At 43.3% G+C, this 27,058-nt stretch overlaps 1 protein-coding gene across 7 annotated transcripts in view; it reads left to right on the top strand.

Moving 5' to 3' along the window:
- Window positions 1-27,058, top strand: part of CUTC (cutC copper transporter) — a 342,323-nt gene that overhangs the window by 269,501 nt on the left and 45,764 nt on the right. For 5 of the 7 annotated variants that reach the window (XM_086922591.1, XM_086922593.1, XM_086922590.1 and 2 more), the window contains 3 exons: window positions 4,269-4,304; window positions 10,389-10,522; window positions 19,312-19,339. In XM_086922591.1, the coding sequence (XP_086778717.1) occupies window positions 4,269-4,304; window positions 10,389-10,522; window positions 19,312-19,339 (198 nt within the window). The remainder of the gene's footprint in view (window positions 1-4,268; window positions 4,305-10,388; window positions 10,523-19,311; window positions 19,340-27,058) is intronic. The other 2 variants (XM_086922596.1, XM_086922595.1) reach the window with 1 other exon arrangement.

The following is a 27,058-nucleotide window of genomic DNA, read 5'->3' as shown; positions in this document are numbered from 1 at the left end:
AATTATGGTTGGCTGTCTATTTTGCATTCTGTCTTCTTTCCTCTAATTTTGTAAATTGGTTTTCACTGTGTATCATGAATTCTCAATAAAAAAAATATTTAAAAAAAGAAAGTTACTGCCTTTTTAGTGAGGAACTTTTTTTTAGTTCAAAAAAGAATTTTATTAGAAAAAACAAGATGTCAATACAAAATATACGGGTAATGTAAGAGTGATTCAAGAGAAAGAGAAAAGAAAACAATAACAGTTAATTAAAGCAGTACAGCAATCAATAATGAAATCCAATCACAGGCATTAAAGCTAAATAGAGAGGATACAATGGTTACCAAATTTGGTCATGTAAGATGAAATACATACAAAGTAATAGCAAAGTGAGGAACATTTTTATGTTACTGTTTGGGGTTCATTTCATTCTTTCATTCCAGATACAGCTAAATCTCCATATTGAGAACCGCATTTATTCCATAGACTTCTCTAGCACTCCAGTGACACCATCATACATGTCCCTATCTATATACGATATTTTTTTCCCAATAAGGACTATCACTACTAACAATAAAAATAATAATATAATGCATGGGATCTTGCAGTCCCCGCATAAAAACCCTTCTCTAAATCCCTATTACCAGACTTGTGACTTCCCTAGTCCTCTGGAATAAAGAAATGACTTAGGGGCTCAAACTGTAAAAACCTATTACAGTTGACTTTTGACGTCATTGTGCCTTATTCTAGAACCAGCAGCCAAGGTGAAAGGCAAGTTACTGAACATAATTGAAGTCCCATTTTAAAAAACGAAATTTGGCTTTTCCTTTTTCTGTTCTGTTTTTGTAGATGAACAGAGATAAGCAGACAGCTATTTATGGCAACATGTTTATTTGTACCACCCTTTAGTTAATTATAGGAAAGAAAATCTCTCTGCATGTTTCACACCTTCTGAGCTGCAGCATTCTTTAGAAATCTGACTTGTAAACTGATTCGGATATCTTTTTGCAACAAATATCTAACTGCTTTTCTGTGTGTTTCATTTCCCCTGGAGATTCTACTTTTATTATTCATGTTTACAAACATCCTAGATCTTTCATATGAAAAGCACCACACCAAGGATTTAGTTGGTTTCTGGGAAGGGTTATGATATGTATATTAAGTAGTAAAGTACCCACTTCTGTACATTATAAAGATATTGTAGACCACTTCGGAGTTCTAGTTCTAGGACTTTAGAAAGGCACATGACTTTTGCCTTGTTCCTCTATATGTTCACAACACTCCACAGTTACTTGTAATATACTTATAATGTACTGCAGGGGATACTTTGAGCCAGATGTAGGAGACCAAATACCGGTCGTTAACGGCCGATTTCGGCTGTTACCGACCTGTATTTGGGTATTGAAAAGTAGGGGGCCTTTATTTTACAGAATCAGTAAATTTACCGATTCGGTAAATTTACCTATTCGGTAAAATACAGAATCGGTCAATTTACCGATTCTGTAAATCCAGATGTAGGTGGCACTGCAAACAGTGCCACAGGCCCCTAAGAATTCGTTATTTACCATGTAATACTATTGCATGGTAAATAACGAATTTCTGTGTACATGCACATCTGTGCATGTACACCTGTGCCATGTGACACACATACATGCCCTTAGGGCATGTATGTGTGTCACATGGCACTCAAGCCAGAAACAGGGGTGCAACAGGGTGTCAAAGTGACACCCTGTCCCCCTTGGCAATTCGGTATTTTTACCGATTCAGTAATTACCGAATCGGTATTTGCCATTGATTCCTATGGGCTTCAAGGCCCACAGGAATCAATGGCAAATACCAATTCGGTAAATACCGAATCCTAATGATTCGGTATTTGTTACCGAATAATTACCTACATCAGATTTACCGATTCATGAATACCGAATCGGTAAAATTCAGTATTTATGAATCGGTAAATCTGATTTACCTACATCTAGCCCTTTATCCCTTATGTGAATGTAGAGCGGATTACCGTCGTTCCTGTGTTGGAGTTTCTATGCATTTATAAAAATTGTGCAATATTAACAATGTGCAAAATGTGGATTTATGCTTGATTTTATATGTGTACACTTATTTGATGCCTTTGCTCTTGAAACAAATGTATTATATGTTAAAGTGCCTTGTTTGTGGCTTATGCTAACTAGACTTCAGTGGGGTGTAGAAGCCATCTACCCCCCCCCCCCCCTGCAAAGACACTGTCTATTATTTCTGCAGCACACAGTCAAGCAGAGCAGCTAATTGTGTTTTTTCTTGCTGTTCTAGAGAAAAACATTCCAACACGAGCTCAGTAATGTTTGAAACCACCCAGGGTCTCTCCTGCTAGCTCACTGTATTGAATGTGTTCACAGTAGATCACTGTTATTTTGTAACTAGTTTGTCTTGCCTTCTCCGTTTGACATTAGCATAACTGGACTGGATGAATATTCATGTAGTGGGATAATGCTTAGTTGGTAAGGCATTAGGACGTTTAATAAAACCATGCCCTGATTTTCTGATATTGTAACTATTTCGCTCACCCCATGCTGAATCTGCAGTTTTAATTATATTCAATGAGAAGATTTCCTGTATAAACCCTCTATTTTGTGGACAGAAATCTGTCCTGAGACTTTCTGATGCTTCTAGGGATGTTGTCTGATTTCTTATTAATTTTGCTGCTCATTGAGACATAATCATTTTTTAAATTTGCGTCCTATCCTTTATGCCTTATTACTCCTTACTTTCATGGCAATGACTCATGCATGGTCTCTCTGCAATATCTGTATCGTACCTTTTGGATTTTTGTAGTAAATCTCTTTAAATGTTTCATTCTACTCCAGAACTCAGTTATTGTGTCTGCCCCTACTAAATTGCCTGTATATATGTTATTCATTGTGGTGCCTTGTCTCAGGACACATTGCCTCATGACATTGAGGCTTAGCACAGTTACCCACCAATCAAAATATGCACTGATGGCATCTCGGTGGCAGCCAACTTCCAAGAAGGAATGAAGGCAATAAGCTCCTGGATGTCATCTAACTGTCTCAAATTAAATTCTGATAAGACAGAGGTGATGACATTCGGGAGGCTGCAACCTAAATGGTCCCCCCAATGGTGGCCACCTCAGATGGGACTACCTCCCGAACCAGTTGCTAAAGTACGCAACCTAGGAGTCATATTTGACAATAAAATGACCTTTCAACAGCATGCCAATTCAGTGGTCTCCTCATCCTTTCACATTTTAAAAAAGATTAAAAAGCTAACCCCATACCTACCTCCGTCTGCAGGCAAAACCCTAATCAGTACATTAGTTTTCTCAAAAACAGACTACTGTAATGCCCTCCTATTAAATGCCCAACAAAAGGTCCTCAACAAACTGCAGACGGTGCAAAATGCGGAGGCCAGGACTCTGCTAACCATTCCAAAATTCACATCTATCTCTCCTTACATCCAACAGCTGCACTGGCTCCCAGTGAGGAGTCGGATCAAATTCAAGGCTTTATGCGTAGCCTACAAAGCCATCCACAACCAAGGCCCACTATTCCTAAAACAAATCTTCTGTCCGCTTGAGCACTCAAGAGCTTTACGCTCATCATCAGCCCATTTGCTGAGGGTCCCACGCACAAGAAGAGCAAATTGGGGTGATAGATGTTTCTCTACCGCGACAGCCAAACTTTGGAACACGCTGCCCCGCCACATCAAAACTGCTCCTGCACTCCTCAAATTTAGAAAAAAACTCAAAACCTGGTTGTTCTCAGCATAAATTACTTCCTCCACTAATGAGAGTTCTACTACGTTAGCGCCGAGACACCCTCTGGGCATTTGCGCGCTCTAAAAATCGCACTAAATAAATAAATAAATGTGTTATTGAGGTGTCATTTTGGGTTGTAAGAATTTAGAGGCTCCCAGCGCCTTCACCTGCAATGCTATGTAGAGTTAACCTGTCTGAGGTGCCGAATTTCTAAAGGTTACTTACTGACCTGTGCACTAAGCAGATTTCTTTTTCCCTCAGCTACACAAGACATGATATGCCACGGTCCTGTAAGCTGTTTATGGTGTCTTTTGGTTTATAGTTGAAAAAAATAAATATTGTTTTAAAACAAAAAAAAGTTAACCTGTCTGAGGAACTGGTTGTGATTTATATCGGAAGAGGGATAGTTATCCGCAAAATTAATGCTATTTTAGCTGGAGTTTGATTAGCCACTCAACAAGGGTTGCTCTGATTTAAAACTGCCATTAAAAGCTGATTTTCCTCTTTGTTTCATCATTTCCAGCAGCATCCCGCCCTCTGCCTGTCACTTTCCATCGAGGTGAGTTTCATAATTTGATAAAAGCCCTGTTGTTCAGTGTCGATATCTTCCTACATTCAAATGTCAATGATAGAGGGATTTTTTGGGGAGGTAATTTACTGTGTCAAGCTATTCCAGTCAGCCCTTGGGTGATTACTAGAGTCCATGAAAGATGACACTGATTCTACTATAACGCTTTCAGTTTTACACCTTGGAAGATCAAGAGAAAATAAGTTCACCTTGAATGTGTGTATTTTCGTGTAAGTTCTAAGAGGAATTGTGTGTTTTGGTTGAGCATGTCCGCTTTTATTGTTGACCACTCAGCCTGCACCTAACAATTCCCAAGATTTGGCAGTACAAGGGAAAACGATTATCGATTTGGACCTAACAAGCACTGACCAAATACCGAGTATTTTTCGTGTACCCAATTGTTCTCCTGTTTGCTCTCTTATGAATAGCGAGGGTCGTCATAATAGTCCAAATCCTGTCCGGAGTAGTTTTATTGATTCTACTGATCATGTTGAGCAGATTGCTGCCCCAGAGTTACATTCAACCTTTACTAATCATTCATGTTTAAGTGAAGCTCAGGGAAGGAATTCGCTGACCCATTCTAATAATGTCCCTGAATCTAAATCCTCTAGAAAAGTACGAGCTGTCTGCCCCCCACCCAGGAAGAAAAGGAAAAAGGGTGGTGTAAAAAGAAAAGGTATAGATCAACAAACTTGTCCCTCCTCCCCAATCACGCAGTTAACCGATTTTTCGGTACTTCCTGTAATTGAGGCTCCCGCTGGGTCTCCCCATCTACCAACGCCCTCGGTGGATACCTCAACTGGGTTTAACAAGGAGTGTTATGATATCTTTGAGAAACTCCTGAAATCTTACATGTTACCCCTCCTGGAACGTGTAAGGCTATTAGGTGAAAAGATGGATCAACTTTTACTCACCGGGGTTCCACCTTTACCCACGAGCATGGTCGGCCAGCTTGCCCCTTCACCAAAGCCTAGTGTTACTGCTGCTCCCTTGAATATTCAACCTGGATCCACCAGTAACAGTACAACACATAGTAAACCAAAAACACAGCAAGTGCCAATCGCTCCAAAAAGTGCTTCCAATATTGTTAAAGATAAGCCGAGCGTACCAAGTACTAAGCCATCGGCTGCGGGAAGTAAGGCAACCCACAACACAGGAATAGCCCATTTGGTCAAATCCACTTCTAGACCCAATCTAAATCGCAGGAATATGGTAGATCTTCCACCCGAGTCTGCTAATTATGTTATTATTATGACGGGTGTGCCTCCACTCCTAAATGGTAATAGGGAAAGTAATGTTAATCTAAAGAATAAGGTCATCTTTTGGTTGAAGACCAACAGACCACTTCCGGCCCATCTTAATGGTGATATTATTTCAGTTCGTAGATGTAAGTGGGTGGGTCCTCGCCCAAAAGATATTGAGGGAGATATTGTGATTATTAATTTCAGGGATCACAGGGTAGTTTCCCACCTCACCGACTGGTATGTGGGAAACTACGATGGTGGAATTTCCACGAGGAATCTAAGTTATTTCTACCCCGAGTCCCTGGTTAAACCACAAGGTCAATTACAAGGACAATCACGTCCTATAAGTAACCCTTACCCCCTCAAATGGACCAACTTCACCCACAGATTTAATGGGCCCCAGATCAACCCTGAAGCCATGTATCATGCCTATTCACAATCAGCATACAACAGTTCTACTTATACACCGTCCTGGGCTAACCACAATGCAAACCCCCAGTTCTCGGGTTATCCCGCACCACATGTTTTCCCTAATCCTCGGCAACAGTATAGCCACCCTCCCAATTTCAACAACCCTGGCAAATTCATCCATCAGAACGAGTTTTGGAACATCCCGCGGAGGAATTTGTATGAGCCCCTATCAGATTTGAATCATATTGATTGACAAACTACCCTTACAAGGGCTGGTGTGGGCAGTCTGGAAAGTCCATGGGTTGCAGTTTCTAAATTGAATGATTTCTGTAAAGTTTTAGACCCCAGGGGTCTTCCTGCTCAAAATGTAACTGTTGCTTCTGTCTAATTGTATGGGTCCGGGGACCCAATGGTGGTGCTGGAACCCGTAGAACCATTAATTGCAACTATAGAGTCTGGAACCCTAGCAGTAAGCACTTTGGGTGAGCTCTCTGGCTCTGGTACAGTTGATGAACTGGGTGACAGTCTTGCTAAAATGGGAGTTGCTAGATTGCAGGCAGCTGCTATCCCAACTGAAGATACTGAGTGTTCTCTCGACAAGGGGATATCTCGTGCTTTATCAGGCGGACATGGTACTATTCTGGGTAGCTGGAATATAGCAGGTCTGGAGTCTAGATTGTCTACACCGGATTGGGTTAGTTTTATACGTAGAGGGGATGTTTGGTCCTTCCAAGAGACCTGGGCACTCCAACCACTGTTTCCTACTGGCTACTTGTCCTTTAGCAAATTGGCTATTAAGGGACAAAAAGGTCATGCCATGGGGGGCCTGACAGTGTGGGTTAGGCAGAAAGCGGGTATCATAGTTGAAGAAGTCTTTATTGATAGTCCGGACATACTACTTGTTAGTATAAAATCCACAAGTGGCTTGGATATTTTGGTGATTAACATTTATGCCAGGGGTATTCAGGGAGGTAAGATCTCTCCATCCCTTATTACCCTGGACGACTATTTAAGTACAGCTTCAAATCCAGGGCTAAAGGTGGTAATGGGTGATTTAAACTCTTGTTTTGAACCCCTGAGCCAGGATGACGGCTCTTTTTCTGAGCCTGAAGACCAGGCCTGGGAGATCCCACAATTGGATCTAGCCCAGATTAAAAGGTGGTCTCAGGTGGCTATTTTCATTAAAGGTATGTGCTTGGACCAAGGCTTGCGTGCCCTCAACAGTAGAACAACCTCTGATAGGATAGGCAAGGATACTTTTAGTAATGGCAGACATAGTAGTAGAATCGACTATGTTCTACTGGATGTTAAATTGTGGCACTTGTTGGTGGACATGGAGGTAACATCACGCCCTGAAAGTGATCATGATCCCCTAGTGGTAGAATTAAGGGACACAAGTTTCGCAGGCCAAGATAATCATGCTCTTAATGTCGTACAGGATAATGTCACTCACTAATGACACAAGAAGAGTACGTTGGCCAAAAATTAGTGCGGATCCTGAAGCCTGTAAAACTATCAGAGCTTTGGTTTCCGATTCCCTGGATAACATTTCCAAATGTGAGTCTCAGGAGGTAATTAACTCTATAATCACCGATACTCACACTCTCATGTTTGGGTCTTTAAAGAAACTTTTCATTAAATCCCTCACTAAAAGGGGGGGAAGGGGGTGCACAAAAAGGTTAAATTGGTTCGATGATGAGTGTCGTCGAACCCATGCCGAATTGTTTAAGGCCCTTAAACTTAAGGATTTGTGCCTCATAAGGGATTGTAGGAAGGCTTTCAACGCAGCGAAACATAGAGCCAGGGGGAAATGGGATGAAGAAAGGTGGTCCACACTGGCTGATGCATGTAGCTCCAAGAATCTCCAGCAGTTCTGGCATTTACTTAGATGGGGCCTGTCTCAGGATGATCGGCCGAGCCCTTCATCGGTGGGTGAACAACAGTGGGTTAGCTACTTTGGGAACCAATTTAAGGGTCCAGATTGTTCTCTAAATAACATTTGTTGGCCATTATCAGCAGACCCTCTAGTGTTTACCTCTATAGAAGTGAAATCTGTCTTGAATTCTATCCCGAGAGGGAAGGCTCCTGGACCAGATTGCAACCCAGCCGACCTATTCCTCCAGGATCAAGACCTATGGGTTCCATATCTGGTACAGTTGGTTAACGTTCTGGCCTCTGGTGCCAGAGTTCCTGATTCCTGGGCTGGGGCTGAAATATTGCCTATATATAAGAAAGGTGATAGGTCGATTCCTTATAACTATCGGCCTATCAGCCTAATAGATGCAGTACAAAAAATTATAGCCCGTCTTGTCCTTGCTAGGATTCATGATTGGATAGATTCAGAAAATATTCTAACTCCACTACAGGCTGGATTTAGGTCCCAAGTAAGCACTCTAGACCAGGCCTATCGTTTTATGTTACTTTTCTGGAAGACGGTCTTTTTAGGCAAGGGCAACCTATATGCAGCATTTGTAGATCTCAGGTCTGCTTTTGACCTTGTACCGAGGGCTGGTTTATGGAAGTGCCTTTTAGATATGGGCATGCCAGCCCCTATTGTCAATCTGTTAATTAGTTTACATAGGAATACCTATGCCCAGGTGCGCTGGGGCAAACCTGGGGAGGTGACTGATAGGTTTTCCGTGGCTAAAGGTGTTAGGCAAGGCTGTGTTTTAGCCCCTACCGTTTTTTCTTTATATAATAATAGGGTTGTCAATTACTTTGCTAATCACCCCACAGATGCCCCTTCATTAGCAGGAATGAAAATACCTCTACTCATGTTCGCTGACGATACCCTCTTAATATCTAAAACCAGACAGGGTCTTCAGCAGACCCTCTCTAGGTATGAGCTATTCTGTCACGAACATGAGTTGGAGGTAAACGTTTCTAAGACTAGAATTTATGGTCTTAAGATGCCACAATCAGATTTCCGCAAGGGTCACAATGGGGGGTTTGCCCTTAGAACAATTGAAGTTGTTTACATATTTAGGAGTTACATTTAGCGACTCCCTAAGCTGGACCCCCCAGATTGAGCTTATGGCCTTGAAACATCTGCAGATTGGAGGTGCGCTGATTAAAGAGCATAAACGCTCCTTTACTAGGCCTATCTCGCCCCTTATTAAGATCTATGGATCCAAGGTTCTTCCCTCTGTTCTTCATGGGGCGGAACTTTGGGGGTATAGTAACTTGGACCCGCTGAGATTAGCCCAAAACAAATTTCTCAGGGTAGCCTCAGGTCTGCCGCAGTCAACCCCAAGGATCCCACTTATGTATGATCTAGGATGTCTTCCGGTTGAGGAGCAGGCTAGATTTCGCCCATTGGCGTTCTGGAGGCGCCTATGGACGACGCCGGAACTCAACCTGTATTCTAGGGCCTGTCTAGATGTTAGAACTACCTCTGGCTCATCGAACATAAGTTGGTTTAGAGACCTTAAATCGTCACTTTATGCCTTGGGGTTAAGTAATCTTTGGGTGGCCCCTGATTCAGCAGTCTTCCCCACAAAGAAAATATTAAAAGCACTGTATTGGGACTGGGTGACCTCAAACCGTCATCAGGGATTGCCTGCCAATATCCTTTCTAGTAAGTTCATTGACCTCAAAGATGCCCCCAAGCTTGAAAAATATTGGGACCTAATCACCAAACCAATGGATCGTAAATTGTTCCATCAACTTAGATGTGGTACGCTGCCTTTAAGGGTATTTACCAAGAAATGGTGTTCAAGTGGGTCTGAATGTTGTCCTCATTGTCAAGTTCTGAGCGAAAGTGTTGATCACTTTTTGTTTGTTTGCCCACTGTATGCTGCTCCAAGGTCCAAATGGCTTAGCCCAGTATGCAGATCCTTGGGTACTCGCTCAGCTATTGAGGCTATCAGAATCTTAAGAACCAACTTAACCCCTCTTATTGTCATTGGTGTGGCAAAATTCCTTGGATGGGCGTGGGTGATTAGAACTAGGTATTTAAAAAACAGCCAGTGCTAGGCTTGCCTTTGAACATTTAAATGTGATTTTTAATTGTAGATCTAGGTCTTCCGGGTTTTTTACATGGTACTACTAATTACTGTTTTGTACCCATTATAAGAATGTCTGTTATAACTGATTTAATACTTTTTTAACGTCACAATGAATTAATGTTTTGTACCCATTATAAGAATGTCGGTTACAACTGATTTTATATGAATTTGTTATTTTATCATGTATATTTTGTACGTACGTCTTTTAAGATGAAATAATCGAATAAAGACTTCTTAAATGGAATGGAAAAATATAGCGGTATGAGTGACAGCTGAGCACGAACATGAGATTCTGCAGCAGTGGGATGGGCCACCTCTTCATTGTATTTATTTCTAATTCGCACAGTTATGAGCCTGTTTGCTTGTTTACTTTTCCCTTGATTACCCTCTGAAATGTACATTTTCTTTTGCAGCCTTTGACATGGTCCATGACCCCATGGTAGCTTTGGAGACCCTGATATCCTTGGGGTTTGAGCGTGTCCTAACAAGCGGTTGTGACAGTTCTGCGCTGGAAGGCCTTCCAGTAATTAAACGCCTTGTTGAGCAGGTGAATCCACCGCCTCATTCTTCATACCATCTACATACATTCATTCCACAGTTCAAGTGAAACAAGCATTCCCTGAAGCGATTACTTTCATTACTACAGAATGAGGCGCAGGCAGGCCCGTGCAACATATTGATCACGCCGCTTAGTCTTACAGTTGTGGTACTAGAGTGGAAGATTAATATATTACACCATATAGACATTCAGTTACAAGCGCTCATTGGTTACAACGAGGACAAGTAAGAGAGCAATTAGTTGAATCCCTGCCTCCCATCAGGCAGGAGAAACCTACAGATAGCAAGCATGCACACTGATGCCATTAGTCTTGACCTTTCCATATTGTAAGCAGGAATGTGTTCTGCATAGATTAAGAGTTGCAAGCCTTCTCCTCTTTATAAATGGTACATAGTGGCCAGTGAGGCTCAATATGTTAGTCAAAATGAGAACTGTCCTCATCGTGTGACTCAAGGGTCCATGTTATATTATATTGATTTGTATAGCACACTAATCACCTGAGAGGATATCCAGGTGCTTGGGTAGGTGTGTGGTCCCCTAGGTGCTTAGACGAAGAGCCTGGTCTTCAGCTTCTTGTGGAACTCAAGGAGTGAGTAGGAGGCTCTGATGTGTTGACTGAGATCATTCCATGTCTTGGGTGTGATGTAGGAGAATAAGCGACCTCCAGTTTTGCTTTTGCGAATGCGGGGAGTGTGTGCGAGGGACAGTGAGGCAGAGCATTGGAAACATAATTTTATTGAGTAAAAGTGTCTCTTGGCTTGGCGAAAGTTTATGCGGCTGTTCAGGTATTCTGGTCCTGTGTTGTGTAGGGCTTTGTATATGTGAGCGAAAATGTTTAATTGGCTGTGCTTCTAAATGGGGAGCCAGTGAAGCTTCTTGAGTTGTGGTGTGATGTGCGTGCCACGTGGGAGGTTGAGTACAAGTCTTGCAACGTTGTTCTGTATGGGTTGGAGTCTGTGTATGAGCTGTCTGGAAATTACGGCATAGAGAGTGCTGCCGTAGTCCAGCTTGCTGGTGATGAGTGCTTGTGTGACTGTACATCTGGTGTTCTGAGGCAAACCTTTGAAGATCTTTAATAGCATGTAGAATCATGTGCATATTTCTAATCCCTTTTCTTGCCTGTGTGTTATTCCTATGCCTGCCATTCAGTGAGCAGGATGAGGTACCTGCCCCAAACCAGAGAAGTTTGTCCACACTAGAGCACAACCTCCAAGTGGCCTTCGCAGGAACTAGCAGTTAATTTAAGTACTTTAGGAGGACAGCCAAGTAGTGTACTGTCTCCTACACTCCAATCCTCCTTATTTCCTGCCGTCTGAGGTAATTTAGCCTATCTGTAGATGATTTTGAAAGAAATGCAAAAGGTGTTCTCGTGTGTTTTGGTAAAGACTGCTGTCTTAAAGTCAGTACGTTGCAATGGTGTCTCAAGATGAGAGAGCAAGAATGCATCACCCTAAGAGATAGCTAAGTTTGGGCAAGGGCAAAGGGTACTGTACTGTGAATTTTAGGTACTGCTTACAGAATGGCCTTGCATCTAGCAGTGAATGGAGAGGGAAATGTAAGTTCTTAATTTCATTTTTAAAACAATTTTATTTTCTTAGGGGGTTCGTAGTGTGATCTAACACCTCCCTCCACAGACCAGTGATGTTGTTTCTCCCTCTATGGAAGGCAACAATGAAAGTCTAACCAGACTTTTTTTTTTCGGTATCACCCATGTTTTCAGAGTTTGCTGTGTAGTACCAGGACTACAAGCAATGTTGCTGTAGTCTTTGAAGACCAGGCCAGTATACATGGACTTTTTATGCTGCTTACTGAGAACCCGTACAGCTCTAGTCTGCCAAGTTTCTTCCAACTTTTAGGAGTCTCCAGTAACTCGAAGCGGCCTCTGTGCGTTTCCTCATATCCTCTGAATAGTCCTCCAATTTTCGACTAAAGTGTCAACACTTCTTCTGTGGTCTGCACTCCCACACATCAAAAGCAAAACTTGGAATTACTGCTGAACACAGAGTGCACTGAGGCTGTGACGAGTGGCCTGGGTGCTGCTTGCTAAGCAGAATGTGTTGCATTGCCTCACCAATGATCCTGCCTGCTTTTTTTGTGCATTTCTTTATTGGCCAAGGAAATTTGTAAGACTTGTTTTACCTATGAAGCTGTTAGCTCAAAAGTCGGTATCCATAACATAATATAGCCTTGTAGTCTGCTGCTGAGGGCTATTCCAGATGTTATCCCAATCTGACAAATGCCATCATCGACATTGTGCCCATACCCCCAGACATGCCTGATCCAAATACACATGGGTCCCCTGGCCCAGGTGAGACTGGGTTGCACTTAGCCATATACCTCAGCAGTGCAGAAAACCCCAGTAATCCCACCACCCAGTCCGATTGGTCATTGCCACACCTGAATCCCCCAGCCCATAAGAGGCAGGGTTAGACTTTGCTACAGATCTCATCATGACAGACACACCACCGTTATCCCTGCCGTCTGCGAGGGGTGGCACCAAACGGGATGCCACCAACACCGACCTCCTCTCCCGCCTTTCATCCAAAGCAGATTGCATAGATCCCCCTCACCCACTGTCCTCCTCGATATCTCAGTGGACCCTTACAACCACTACACTCACCCCACCCATCCAATCACAGAGCACAATGGCCATTCCCCAACTTCACAAGGAAGCCCCTATCCGGCTGCCTCACCTATATACCACACCACTCACTGATGTGGACCCCACAACAAACCTCCCGGTTCCGCTTCCCGCATCAACTGGTAATGAAGTTAGCCCAAGCAAATGGAGAACGTGATCTTGCAAACAGAACCTACTGGTGAATCGGCCTCCATAACTGATCATACACCCATACCTAATGCAGTTATCCCCAAGCAATTGGAGAACATAACCATGCAAACAGACGCTATTGGCGGATCGCCCCCATAACTGATCATACATCCACACATACTATCTACTTTCCCAACTCTGTCTGGATCACTCGACTCATGAGTTAACCACTGGCCTATCCCATCTCAAGGGCGAAATGCATAGCCTGTCTACTATCACTAAAAAACTTCTTAACATACACAGAGCCCCCAATGACACCGTGAACCAAATCAGTCTCCATACGAGAAATTGCATCCCCACGAAGGCACACACCGAGAACACTAGTCAGAATGACCAAATCAACCTCCAACCTAGTAGACACATATCCAAGTTCACACATCCCAAAAGCACTAATCCGGGTAGCCTCCCCATCGTGGCCTTGGTGGGCAAGCGATGAACTATCGGACAGAGACATAGACGACCTCCTTACATCCTATGCCCGGGCAGCAGATAATAGTAAGCTGCAATGTGGCACTATTCAATACATTGTAACCAATCCGCTCAGACAACCGACTCTCAACAACAGATCCATAAATAGAGATAACGTCACAAATATCAACATAGAACAGATTACCCTAAACCACTCTATTAACAAGTTGAAGTGAGCTCTTTAATTGCAGATCTGCTAGCAAACATGCTCCGGATAGATTCAACCTCATTTTAGAGAATCATTTAGACATAATGGTCCCCACAGAAACCTGGCTAAATAGTTCCTCCTCCCCCATCTTTGACTTACTGGTTCCTCCTTCCCACGTCCTAATCTGACTAGACAGAATAAGGAAACTTGGGAAAAGGGTAGCTTGCATTTATCGTAACTCAATATCAGTCAAGCAAGCAGACTCCATCGGCCTATCCTCTTGTGATTATCGAGGTATTAATATCTCTGATGCTAAGCGCATCGCCAGCAAGCTTCACATACTCTACCAACCCCAGGCGATAACTTGACTTTTATCAACGAGATAATGGAGGTCTTGGCATCCAACGTCAACTTACAAGTACCTCATATTTTCTTGGGTGACTTTAACCTCCACTGGAACAAAGCAAACAATCATATTGTAGGCTGTCTTAAAGAGTTTCTGTCAGAACAGGAGCTATCTCAATTCTGTGACAGCCCAACTCACAACAAGCGAGAGACATTGGACCTCATCATTGCAAAAACAAACATCATCCTACTAGAATCCATCACCCCATGCGATTGGTCTGATCATTATTGCATCCTCTTCTCCATCAATATCAAAGTTACTCAAAAAAGGGCCCAACCCTCAAAAACAAGACAATGAAATAGGAACTTACAAAATATCAACCCAATCACCTTGGTAAACCGTTGCAACTCGGCCCTGACCCTCATGACGGACATGACTGATGTACATGACCTCACAACCTTCTACAATTCCACTTTACTTGAAATCCTGGACTCTACAGCGCCCCTCCAATCAAAAACATATCTTCCAAAATTTCCAAACCTTGGTTCAATGAGACCCTGAACTCAGAGCGATGTCATCTAAGAGTTGCAGAGTGGCTATGGAAATCTGTTCCCACCACTGATAACCTTGATCACCTTAGAAGGTTAAGGAATTCATACAATAGGAATATTCTTAAGGCAAAGGCAGACTTCTTCAGAACCCAGTTGAACCAAGCTATCAACCGGCCAAAGAAACTCTTTGAAATCGTCAAGCAACAATCATGCAATACGACTAACTCTAGGGAACTAAATGACCTGGCCACACCTACCTGTGACGTGCTTGCCAATTTCTTCCACGAAAAGACTAAAACCATCGAGCTAGATATCCAATCAAAGAAGGCGCTCCCACAATCTATGGCCCAAGATTCTAAATGTGGCGCTCTACTCAAAGTCCATTTTAATAATCCAGGGGAAGTCTAAAAAAACAATGCCTCATGGCACACCTTCTCTCCAATCTCTCAACAAATAATCGATAACACTCTTCAAGCAATCAACCCCTCCAATCATTTCTCTAATCCCCTGCCTCCTGCCCTGTTCAAAATGTTAAAAACATCTATCCTACCCCTATGGGCAAAAATTGTAAACGCCTTCCTGAGACAAGGTGCCATTCCGGACTGTCTTAAAGTAGGGCAGGTCACACCTATACTAAAGAAAGCTGATGCCACCCCATCTGATCTCAACAACTACCGCCCTATATCGAACATCCCCACTTTGGCGAAACTGTTGGAGAAATGTGTACAAATTCAATTATGCAACCATATTGAGAATGACCTCTTAGACAGTCACCAATCCAGCTTCCGCCAAGGTCACAGCACAGAATCTGCACTGCACCTATTGAAACGAAGGATGGGCCTCTCGGGCACAGTGTTGCAATGGTTCTCCTCCTTCCTAAATAACAGAAGACAAAGAATCAAGATGAAGAATTCACTCTCGCAACCCACTGTGGTCACCCTGGATGTCCCTCTGGGATCAGCCCTATCACCCATTCTTTTCAACCTCCTAATGAAGCCATTGACGAACGCACTGAAATCAGCAAACATTCTATATCACCTATACGCTGACGACACTCAGGTGTATCTGAAAATCTCCACCCAAGAAGACTTCATTGCCCTCAAAACTATTCTACTGAACACTCAAAACTGGCTAACTAACAACCACCTCATGCTGAATACCAAAAAAACTGAATTCATTCTCATCTCGCCACCGAGTCACACACCTAAGTTAGACCTATGGTTAAAACACCTAACCTCCTTTGACTGTGTTCCCCTCATCATTGACTCAGCAAAATCCCTAGGAATCACCGTAGACAAACATTTGAATATGAAGTCCAACATCTCTAATGCCACCAAGGGAGCTAATCAGAAGTTAAGTATATTAAGGAAACTCAAACTTATCCTCCCTCAGGCCGATATAAAAATGGCAGTGCAAGCCCTAGAGCTGCCAAGATTAGACTATGGAAGCACCACTCTCTGTGGTCTCCCCAAATACAAGCTGGCTCCGCTGAGGGCATCCCTGAATGCTGCGGCTAGACTGGTATCAGGAACCAAAAGAAATAGTCACATCTCTCTGATCCTGAAAGGCTTGAACTGGCTGCCTTACGAGACAAGAATACACCTAAAAGTAGAATGCATGACCCACAAAGCAATACATGACAATACACCCAGTTACTTGGCTCTAAAGCTAGAAAGGTTTGGAGGTTGCAGACTTCTTCGAAGTGCAACTACTTTCCTTCTGAAATCCTCAATCCTTTCATAAGAAGCGAACTGGCTGCAGAGGATTGCACCAAAGATTTGGAACTCTTTACCTCCAGTGGTGCGTGGAATCTCTTCCTTTACCGCATTAAAAAAAAGTAAAATACTACTAATGAACAAATTTATGTCCTAAGTCTTAATTCTAGGCTGATACAGAGTCACCTATAAGATCCGCATATCATTGCCTATCTCCGGTGGAATGTACGAGACTATTATATGTAAGATTAATACTACAGCCCTTAATGCTAAATAACTGTATGTAGGGTAGCGCTTAATTGGCCTCGGTCCTCTTTATTATCTATATACTTTATTCCCATTGTGAATCGAAGGAGGATATTATATGTTTGTTTGTTAGCAGATTCATCTAATGCTCAATAAATGTATATTGTGCAATGTCCTGCAGATTCTCGGTCCCCTATGTTTGTTATCCATGTATTATATATCTCTTTTGTACGAAATGACACATTCGAATGCTTGTATACCACCTCATCCATTTATGTTTTTGTACTGTACACTGTAAAGCGCTCTGATACCCTTGTGGGTCACGTCCGCGCTTAATAAAACTTTATAAATAAATAAATAAATAAAATAAAGATCCTGAAAGTGGGGAAGGGCTATAAAAATTAGTAACCCAATGCATAAGGACTGTCATGCATTCCACCCACTGAGGGTAGAAGGTTCTAAATTAAACAGGGAGAAACAGAAACATTAAGATAGGATTTGTTGAAACAGAAGGCCAGAGATATCCATTAGTGGACCTGAGCCTCACAAATGTTGTCAGTGGCGGTCCCAACATTCCTGTACTCTGAAACTATGTATTTCCTGTTATAGTTGATAAATGGAAAGGATTATAATGCAAGGGTTTGCAACATATATTAAGTATTCAAAGATGGTTTTCTTTTGTAGGGATTTGAATTTAGTGAAATGACATGTAAAAATCTACATAAACAGAAGACAATACTTCTGTAACTTATAAAATGTATGTATTCCATATTAATTCTGAAAAGAGGAGAAACTACTTTGTTTTATCTAGGAAAAACATTTAGATGTACCTATTCTAAAGAGTACACTTTGTAAGACTAATCGTTTATCAGAGGGATTGTATTTTTCCTCTTGTTGATGGGATGAAGCTTCTGTGGGCTAATCTTCGGAAATGGCTAGTCACCACGTAGTGCCCTACTGCATGTGCAAACCTCCTTTATCTTCCAGAGAGGCAGGGGAAGATCCACCAAGACATTTTTTGGGTAAGTGCAATTAGAGCTCTTTTTTCGCCCTGCCTCACAGCCATCACCACTCCAGATTGAACACAGAGACAGAAGATCAACACAATTGACAGGTCTACATTGTAGTGGACTGAATGCTGCCATAAATTAGTTCCCGAGCAAAGAAAAAAGGTTGGTAGCCAAGTACCAGCAAACAGTCGCACAAATTAAGCACCATAGCCACAAAGGCTAAAATACTGAGATTATCTAACATGCTAGGTGCCGTCTTAAATGCTCAAGAGACTGCCAAAAGGTTTCTAGTCAACTTCCGCGTACAGCCTTCAATCCTAATCTGCTCAATGTTGTCGACTGAGAAACCAGGACTAGCTGAAAGTCAGCTTAGTGACATTCTGCACTTCAGCTATGCTTCAAGTGCAGCCATATTTTTGCTTCATTGGGGATGAAGTTGTAGGGCTCCTGTTTGGAGGGACACAAAACCTCTAACAGAATGATGATGTTAGTGAAGTTTGTCTGGGAGCTGTCTCTGCTAGACCTATTGTATCTGTCATGTTTGTGTCTGTGTCTGGTTGTGTGTAAAGGCCATCTGCATGGAGGCGTCTGTTGTGCCTGTTCTCTGTGCAAGGGACGTTGGTGGGGCAGCAGCCTGTGCTGTAGGTGCTTTCTGTGCCCGGGTGGTTGCGTGGCTGTTGCCTCTACTGTAGGTGTTCAGTATGTGAGGAAAGCTTGCAGTGCCGCTGCCCATGTTTAATAATATATTTTCCTTAAAAGCTAAGAGTAGTGCTTGCAAACTTAGAGCAGACTACTTTCATATTACCAACGGATCGCAACATTTTTTTAAAATGGACAAGCCTGTGATAGTAGGTTTAAATGATAAATTGTATGGTCGTTTGTTTGGTTTATCTAAATAGCAGGCTTGCAGAGGAAGCGAATCAAAACATATGTAGCTTTCGTGAATGCTTTATTTGGTAACGTGAATGAATTCTTAGAAAAGTGGTGCACTCTGTTTTTTATGTTGGAAGTGGCCCGCTATCTCCCCCAGTAATACATTTATACAATAACCATGACAAAACAAGCAACTAAATCAATGCTAGACATAATGAATTTGCCAATGCTTGTTTTTTTCTGGAAATACTCAAAAGGACTGATACCAGTATTGTTCAGAAGGTCTAGCCACAACTCAGCAAGGGGTGTATTTCCTTCCCTTACTTCATCTTGAGGGGGCAACTAATATTCCTAAATTTCCTACACTTTGCATCTTATTGGGCTCTGCCTGGAGAATGCATTTCTCAAGGATTTCTCTCTTTGCATGTTAGCTGCTAGTGTTCAGAAATGTCCATATTTGTGCGGTCATTGCAAATGACCTGTTAAACAACCTCTTCTTGTGAGAGAAAATCGACAATATAATTGGAAGCATGTGCCCTATGTTCCATAAATGCTCTGCCGTTGGTTAAACAATTACTTTTGTTTTCTAGGCTAAAGGAAGAATCATTGTGATGCCAGGTAATACTACTTTACTCTTTCAGACTTATTTAACTACACAAACCTTTTTGTTCTAGCAGCTTTGTCAGCTTATGAGTTTCCCATATTACCACTTTACAAAAGCTCATAACGTCATTGTTTTTTTCTTTTGAAGAACAAATGCTGCATTGTTATACCATGATCTCATTATGTTACAGCTTCATTGCTTTTAATAGAGTGGTGGCTGAGGGTTTAGTTCACTGAGTTTGTCTCATAGCTGAGACAAATTCAATTTGGCTGCAAACAAAAGGAAGAAATTGAGCCTAAAAGACAATTACAAGGTGCTTTGTCCCCTCAAAGGGGACGTTGAGGTGGAAATAACTAGCTGCACTACTTCAGAGATGGAGGTCTGTCAGTCCACGTATCTTAAAATTAATATCCTTTACTGGCTAATCTGAAGGTAAGAGGCTGCACTGTTCGCTGATACTGCTCCCATTAAAGCATTCACTAGTGAAACATGCCTCATATTCTAGGTCTGCCATGACCGTCAGTATTTATGACATATCCACATTTTTGCAAGGTGTTCGTTTTTGCATTCTATTCGCTAGTGCAGAGGTCTTCAAACTTTTTGATGCCGAGACCCCCTTGTCAAACTTTTTCAGGCGTAAGGACCCAATTCTGACAAAACATTTTAGAACTTGGTGTTCGAGGCATGTGGGCTGCTGAATTCATATCTGTGCATAAATCGCCGCCTAGTGTTGGGTCCGGATGATTGCACCTTGTCCTGGAAGAGTCTTCGAACTATCACGAGATAGGTGACTCCTCCCCTGGACTACAGTGCGCATGGGCATCTTCTCCTCAGATTGTTTTTTTCCGCCATTGGGTTCGGATGTTATTCCTATACTCCAACTTCGGAATCGAAAATAAACTTTTCTAGAGGCCAAAAGGCCTTTGACTTGTTTCTTGCTCTGTACTTCTTGACTCGATCAAGCTTTCCATCTTGACTCGGTCGTCGACGCGGGCCGTTGGGCCTTTTCAACGCCACGTGGGCCTGCTATCGATGGAAAGGAGCCCGTTCAAAAGGTGCCCACAATGCCACTCCAAGTTCCCGCATACTGACAAACACACAGTATGCAACAAGTGCCTATCACGAGACCACAAGGAAGAAACCTGACCAGCCTGTGCCCAATTCCGTTCGAAGAAAACCATCCGGATTCGACGGGCCTCTAGGCAATAGATGCAGTGACAGGCACCGGAACCAGACAACATCTTCGAGGATGAACAAGATCTTCCAGAAGCGCAAGATTCGGATCTAGAGATCGTCACCGTCGAGGACTACTCTGACTCTGATGACGAAATCCCACCGGGGCAAATCGTGAGTACACTGCCCCCGACACCAATTACCCCGTTACCGAAGGCTCCGGTCGAGGCATCGCCTAAAGGCCTTAGCCAAGATCCAAAACATCATTCGGCAGCCCCGCCGTCCGGCTCGGCTCCGAAAACAAATATTAAGCCTTCAGAGACCCCAGGTCCAAGTAACTTTATCCCAAAGAAGGTTCAAGAACCTAAGAAGGTCGTCGACCCGAAGGGCATCGAACCGAAGAAGGCCTTACAGCCTAAGTGCGTCGACCCGAAGAAGGCCGTCGAGCCAAAGGGTGCCAAACCAAAGAAGGCCGTCGAGCCAAGAAGCGCCGAACCAAAGAAGGCCGTCGAGCCAAAGAAGGCCGCTGACACGAAGGGCGCCGAACCGAAGAAGGCCGTCGACCCAAAGAAGGCCGCCGCGCCGAAAAACGTCGAACCGAAGAAGGTCGTCGACACGGAGGGCACCGTGCCAAAGCCTGTGGTCCAGCCTGAGAAGGTTATCGAACCAAAGAAAGGCATTGAACCAAAAACAAGTTCTCCTAAAACACCAGTCGATCCGAAAAAAGTAATCGACTCGACAAAAGACAGTCAACCTAAAAAAACTGTCGAGCACAAAAGGGTGTCGAACCTAAAGATCCGGTGGATCCGCAATCACTAGTCGACCCAAATAAAGAGGCCGAGCCGAGAAAGAGCAATAAGGCGCTGAAAGTCATCGAACCAAAAAAGGTTCTCGACCCGAAGGCAATAGTCAATCCAACTAAGCCAAAGAAGTCAAAGACACAGCCACAGACAGTGGAAGAAGAACTTTTCCATCCAGATCCATCAGACGATTAGGCAAAAATATATATATAAACCCTGAGACTGGTAAAGTCTCAATCCTACACAGGAAAAAGAGGCCATTGGACACGGACTCTCATTCCCCCATTCCTCTAAAGAAAAAGAAGGACTTTGGGACTTCTCCCTCCAGACCCTTCATTCCTTTTTATCCTACTATGCCTACTACGCCTTTTGCTCCTTACTCTCCTTCGCACTCTGGGGACAATGAGGGTGACACAGTGGAAGATCCTCAACATGATTATGACTATCCAGAGGGTCCTAACCCTCAAGATGAACCATGGGGTGAACCTACTGATCCATATGACACGCATCCAATCCCCGACACCTCCTCATACCCAACAAAGCCATCACCTACTGACAACACCATTGTCTTCAACCAGCTAATAGATAGGGCAGCGCAGTACCACAACGTAGACATGCACAATGACCCTATAGACGAAGAATTTTTATTTGATACATTTCCTACTTCAGAAGAAAATGTAAGAACACTTCCTATGTTAAAAGGGGTATTAAAACATGCACCAGATATCTTTAAAGATACAGCCAGGGCACGCGTAATCAATCCCAGGATTGAAAAGAAATATAGAGCAGACCCTACTTATATCAGAGGTCAGTTACCATTAGACTCACTAGTAGTGGCTAATGCACGCAAAAGGGCCAACTCACAGACAACAGGAGAAACTCCACCTCCTGATAAAGAGTCCAAAATACTAGAGGCCTCGGGTACAAGGGTAGCATCACAGGCTTCCAATTCATGGAGAATAGCAAATACACAAGCTCTGCTAGCTCGTTACGACAGAGCACACTATGACCAGCTTGAAAGTTTAATGCAACACCTGCCTGAGCCTTTCAAAGCCCAAGCTAATGACCTCATACAGGAGGGGAAATTTATTACAAATGCCTCCAATAAATGTGCGCTTTGCACAGCTGACACTGCAGCCAGGTCCATTAACACTAGCGTCTTACTACAAAGACATGCATGGCTACGTATTTCTGGCTTTAAGAACGAGGTGCAATCCACCATTCTTAACCAACCAATTAATCAAGACTTCCTTTTCGGGCCTGCAGTCGACATCATTTTAGACAAAATGAAAAAAGACACAGAAACTGCAAAATCAGTGGGCGCATTGCAGTTTCAACAACACAGAGGTTCCTTTTGACGCTCCTCATACAGAGGAGCTACACGGGGCAATACTTCACAAACCTCGTCGACATACAAAAGCAACACCCAAGGTTCCTTTAACAAAAACTCCAACAGAGGAGGTTATAGGGGCAACAATAATAAGGGAAGAGGACGTGGAAGCAATAACACCAGAGCCTCCACTGCCGCAAAAAAGTGACTTCATCACACTACCTCCAGACCATTTAACACTGGTCGGAGGCAGAATCCAACAATTCCTACCAGTCTGGAACGCAATTACCACAGACAGGAGGGTGCTTCAAATTATCCAGTATGGCTATTGCCTAGAACTCACTTGTACTCCACCCAACATACCACCCAGCCACCGTCCAATGTCCAAACAACACATCACCCTGCTACAAGAAGAGGTGAAATGCATGCTGGAAAAGGGGGCCATAGAGCCAGTCCCTTTCCAACACCAAGGGACAGGAGTATACTCACTATACTTCCTTATTCTCAAAAAGGACGGTTCCCTCGGACCAATATTGGACCTCAGACCCCTAAATCAATACATACTGTCGGAGCACTTCCACATGATCACTCTACAGCAAGTGCTCCCGTTGCTCCAGCAAGGAGACTTCCTAGCAACATTGGACCTCAAGGATGTGTATTTTCACATACCCATCCATCCAGCTCACAGAAAATATCTCAGGTTCACAATAGAAGGTCAACACTACCAATTCAAGGTTCTACCCATCGGGGAAACCACGGCTCCAAGAGTGTTTACAAAATGCTTAGCAACAGTAGCTGCACATCTCAGGAGACAACACATCCACGTCTTTCCATACCTAGACGATTGGCTAATACTAGCAAAATCGTACAAACAGTGTCTAAGAGACACATCTCAGACACTTCAGCTGCTCCACAGCTTAGGGTTTTCAATAAACTACCCAAAATCCCACCTACAACCATCCCACACCCAACAATATCTGGGAGCTACTATAGATACCTTAGTGGCAAAGGCATATCCAAACTCGGCGAGGATAGCCAGCATGCAGATGCTCATTCGCAAATTTCTGCCACGACACTCTTTGCCAGCTCGAGTCTTCATGCAGCTCATAGGCATGATGGCCTCTTGCATATTCATTGTCCCCCATGCCCGACTTCAAATGCGTCCACTGCAAGAGTGCCTTGCAACACAATGGAACCAAGCTCAATGACTACTAAAAGACCTATTGTTGGTAAACAGTCGCGCTTACAACTCTCTGCAGTGGTGGAACCCACTAAACCTTTCCAAGGGGCGACTGTTCTAAGAGCCAGTTCCACAACTAGTATTAACAGCGGACGCATCACTGACAGGTTGGGGAGCCCACCTACTTCAATACACAGTACAGGGGCTCCAGACAATCAAACAAAAGAAGCTGCATATCAACAAACTAGAGTTGCTAGCAATATTCCTAGCCCTGAAAGCATTCCAAAAACACTTGTACAACAAGACTGTGTTGATGCGGACGGACAACATGACAGCCATGTACTATATCCAGAAACAGGGAGGAACACACTCTCCACAGCTGTCCCATTTGGCACAGAGCATATGGAAGTGGGCTATCCCAAAAAACATCTTTCTCCTGGCAGAACACCTCCCAGGAAAAGACAATCAAATAGCGGATCTGCTCAGCAGACACAGCCAACAACTACACGAATGGGAGATTCACCCCCAAGTTCTCCAGCCATTCCTCAATGTGGGGTTACCCAGAGATAGACCTGTTTGCCACAAAAGAAAACTCAAAATGACAGTTCTTTGCCACAAGGTTCCCACATCCGTTGTCACAGGGCAATGCGATATGGATGAACTGGTCAGGCAGGTTTGCGTTCGCTTTTCCCCCAGCACCACTGATTCCGCTGGTGGCAAGCAAACTACGGCAACAGTCACTCGCAATGATCCTAGTTGCTCCCACATGGACGAGACAGCCATGGTACACAACGTTCCTGGAGCTTTCAGTAGTTCCTCATCAAAGGCTACGCCTCGCACCCCATCTTCTAACTTGCCTCCAGACTGCATGAATATCATTAAGGAGGCAAGGAGACCAACTACTAGAGCATGCTATGCAGCTAAATGGAAAAGGTTTGTTATTTACTGCAACAATAACCAAATCAACCCATTAGATGCTTCCATACAGAACATTATATGTTACCTACTGCATCTTCAAAGATGCAACTTAGCATACTCTTCTATAAGACTACACCTCGCTGCTATAGCAGCATATCTCCAAAACAGGCAACACCTTTCACTGTTTCGGGTACCAGCAATCAAGGCTTTTATGGAGGGTCTCAAAAGGGTGATTCCTCCGAAACACCCACCTTCACCAGTCTGGAACCTAAATGTAGTACTCACCAGACTCATGGGACCTCCTTTCGAACCTCTACACTCATGCGAATTGCAATTCTTAACATGGAAGGTGGCATTCTTGATTGCCATTACTTCACTCAGGCGAGTTAGCGCACTACAAGCACTAAGAATTCAAGAACCCTTCATGCAGATACATGCTAACAGGGTAGTACTTAGAACAAACCCTAAGTTCATGCCAAAGGTCTTATCCACTTTCCATATTAATCAATCAATAGAACTACAGTGTTATTCCAAAATCCACAGTCGGTAGCTGAAAGAGCCCTACACACACTAGATGTAAAGAGAGCTCTGCTTTAGTATGTGGACAGAACTAAATCATTCAGAAAAAAAACAATTATTTGTTGCTTTTTCACCACAACATAAAGGAAATCCCATATCAAAGTCAGGAATAGCCAGATGGATAGTTAAATGCATTCAAATATCTTATCAAAAAGCTAAACGCACGTTAACTGTCCCCCCAAAAGCACACTCTACGCGCAAAATGGGGGCATCCATGACTTTCCTAGGGAATATTCCTCTTGAAGACATATGTAGAGCAGCCACATGGTCTACTATACACACTTTCACAAAACACTACTGTGTAGACGTACAAGCAAAGCAGCAAGCTGCTGTAGGCCAGGCTGTCCTCAAAACTCTCTTTCAAACTGCTGCAGCTGGCACAGGTAACCACCGCTAGAGGAGATACTGCTATACAGTCTATGCAGAGATATGAATTCAGCAGCCCACATGCCTCGAACGGAATATGCTACTTACCAGTATGCATCTGTTCTTGGCATATAGGGCTGCTGACATTCATATCGCCCGCCCTCCTCCCCGGTGCCTGTTGCAGTTGCAGCATTATCTTTTGCATGGCCATCTCTTACTTTACTATCTCCATCTCTGCCACAATGGCGAAAAACAATCTGAGGAAGGAGAAGATGCCCATGCGCACTGTAGTCCAGGGGAGGGGTCACCTATCTCGTGATACTTCGAAGACTCTTCCAGGACAACAAGGTGCAATCATCTGGACCCAACACTAGGCGGCTATCTATGCACAGATATGAATGTCAGCAGCCCTACATGCCAAGAACAGAAGCATACTGGTAAGTAGCATATTCCACTCCTCATCATCAACAACTATCGACGACCATTAACATCCTCAATTCCCACAGAAAAAAATCATTATGGTGGGGAAATAATATTAAACAATGTTTAGCAAACTAAACGTCTGTGAGTGTTGGGGTGTAGTCAAAGATGTAGCTAAAAACAAAGGGCCTCATTTATGAGAAATTGACGTAGGGCAGCACAGCAAGTCTTTTTTTTTTTGCGCTGCCCTATGTCACTGTGAAAGGGCAAGCATGCGCTGTTTTTATGAAATACGGTCCATTCTTGTCCTTTTCCCTTGCGTTGGCACACAAATTGCTGCCTAGCACCAATACAGGCAGGATTGTTTTAGGGCAGGAAGGGGCACCATCCTTTATAAAAACATTCTCGAGAGGCTTTTTCCTCTTTCTATGTGAGCTGCAGAATGCAGCACATCTGGAAAGAGGAAAAACGAGGCGTAATGAACACATATTTTCTCGTTACGCCTCCACTGGGGAGGCATCCGTTTACGGAGCTGCCCCAGGTGCATTTGATTTTGTAAATATGGGTCATCTTCAAAATCCATAGGTGTTTCGTGGGAACCCTACGCAAAGCCCATGTAACACCTCCTTGACACAGAGTAAGGCAACGCAGTGCTTTGCGCTGCTATGTCTTACTCCATATGTATGAGGCCATGCAAAGTTATGCAGGGTGACTTTGCACCGCCTCATAGGTATGGTTGAGATGCTTGCGCCACCGGAGCGTCAAAGAAAGTGATGCTCTGGCGATGCAAGCCTCTCATAACTAAGCCCCAAAACATTCTGTAGTTTTTTTTAGATCTTTCACCATCAGGTATCTACATATAAAATAATGGACAGAATAAATGAAAAATACATTTTAAAAGTTGTTACTTAGTGGGAAGTGCACTGTAGTACATTATGAAACCTCTATTAGTTAATGCACTGCAGAG

This window comes from Lissotriton vulgaris, chromosome 5 (assembly GCF_964263255.1).
Source record: "Lissotriton vulgaris chromosome 5, aLisVul1.2, whole genome shotgun sequence".
Classification (NCBI taxonomy): Eukaryota; Metazoa; Chordata; class Amphibia; order Caudata; family Salamandridae; genus Lissotriton; species Lissotriton vulgaris.
Note: the sequence above shows the minus strand (reverse complement) of the source record. Positions and strands in the feature narration are given on the sequence as shown.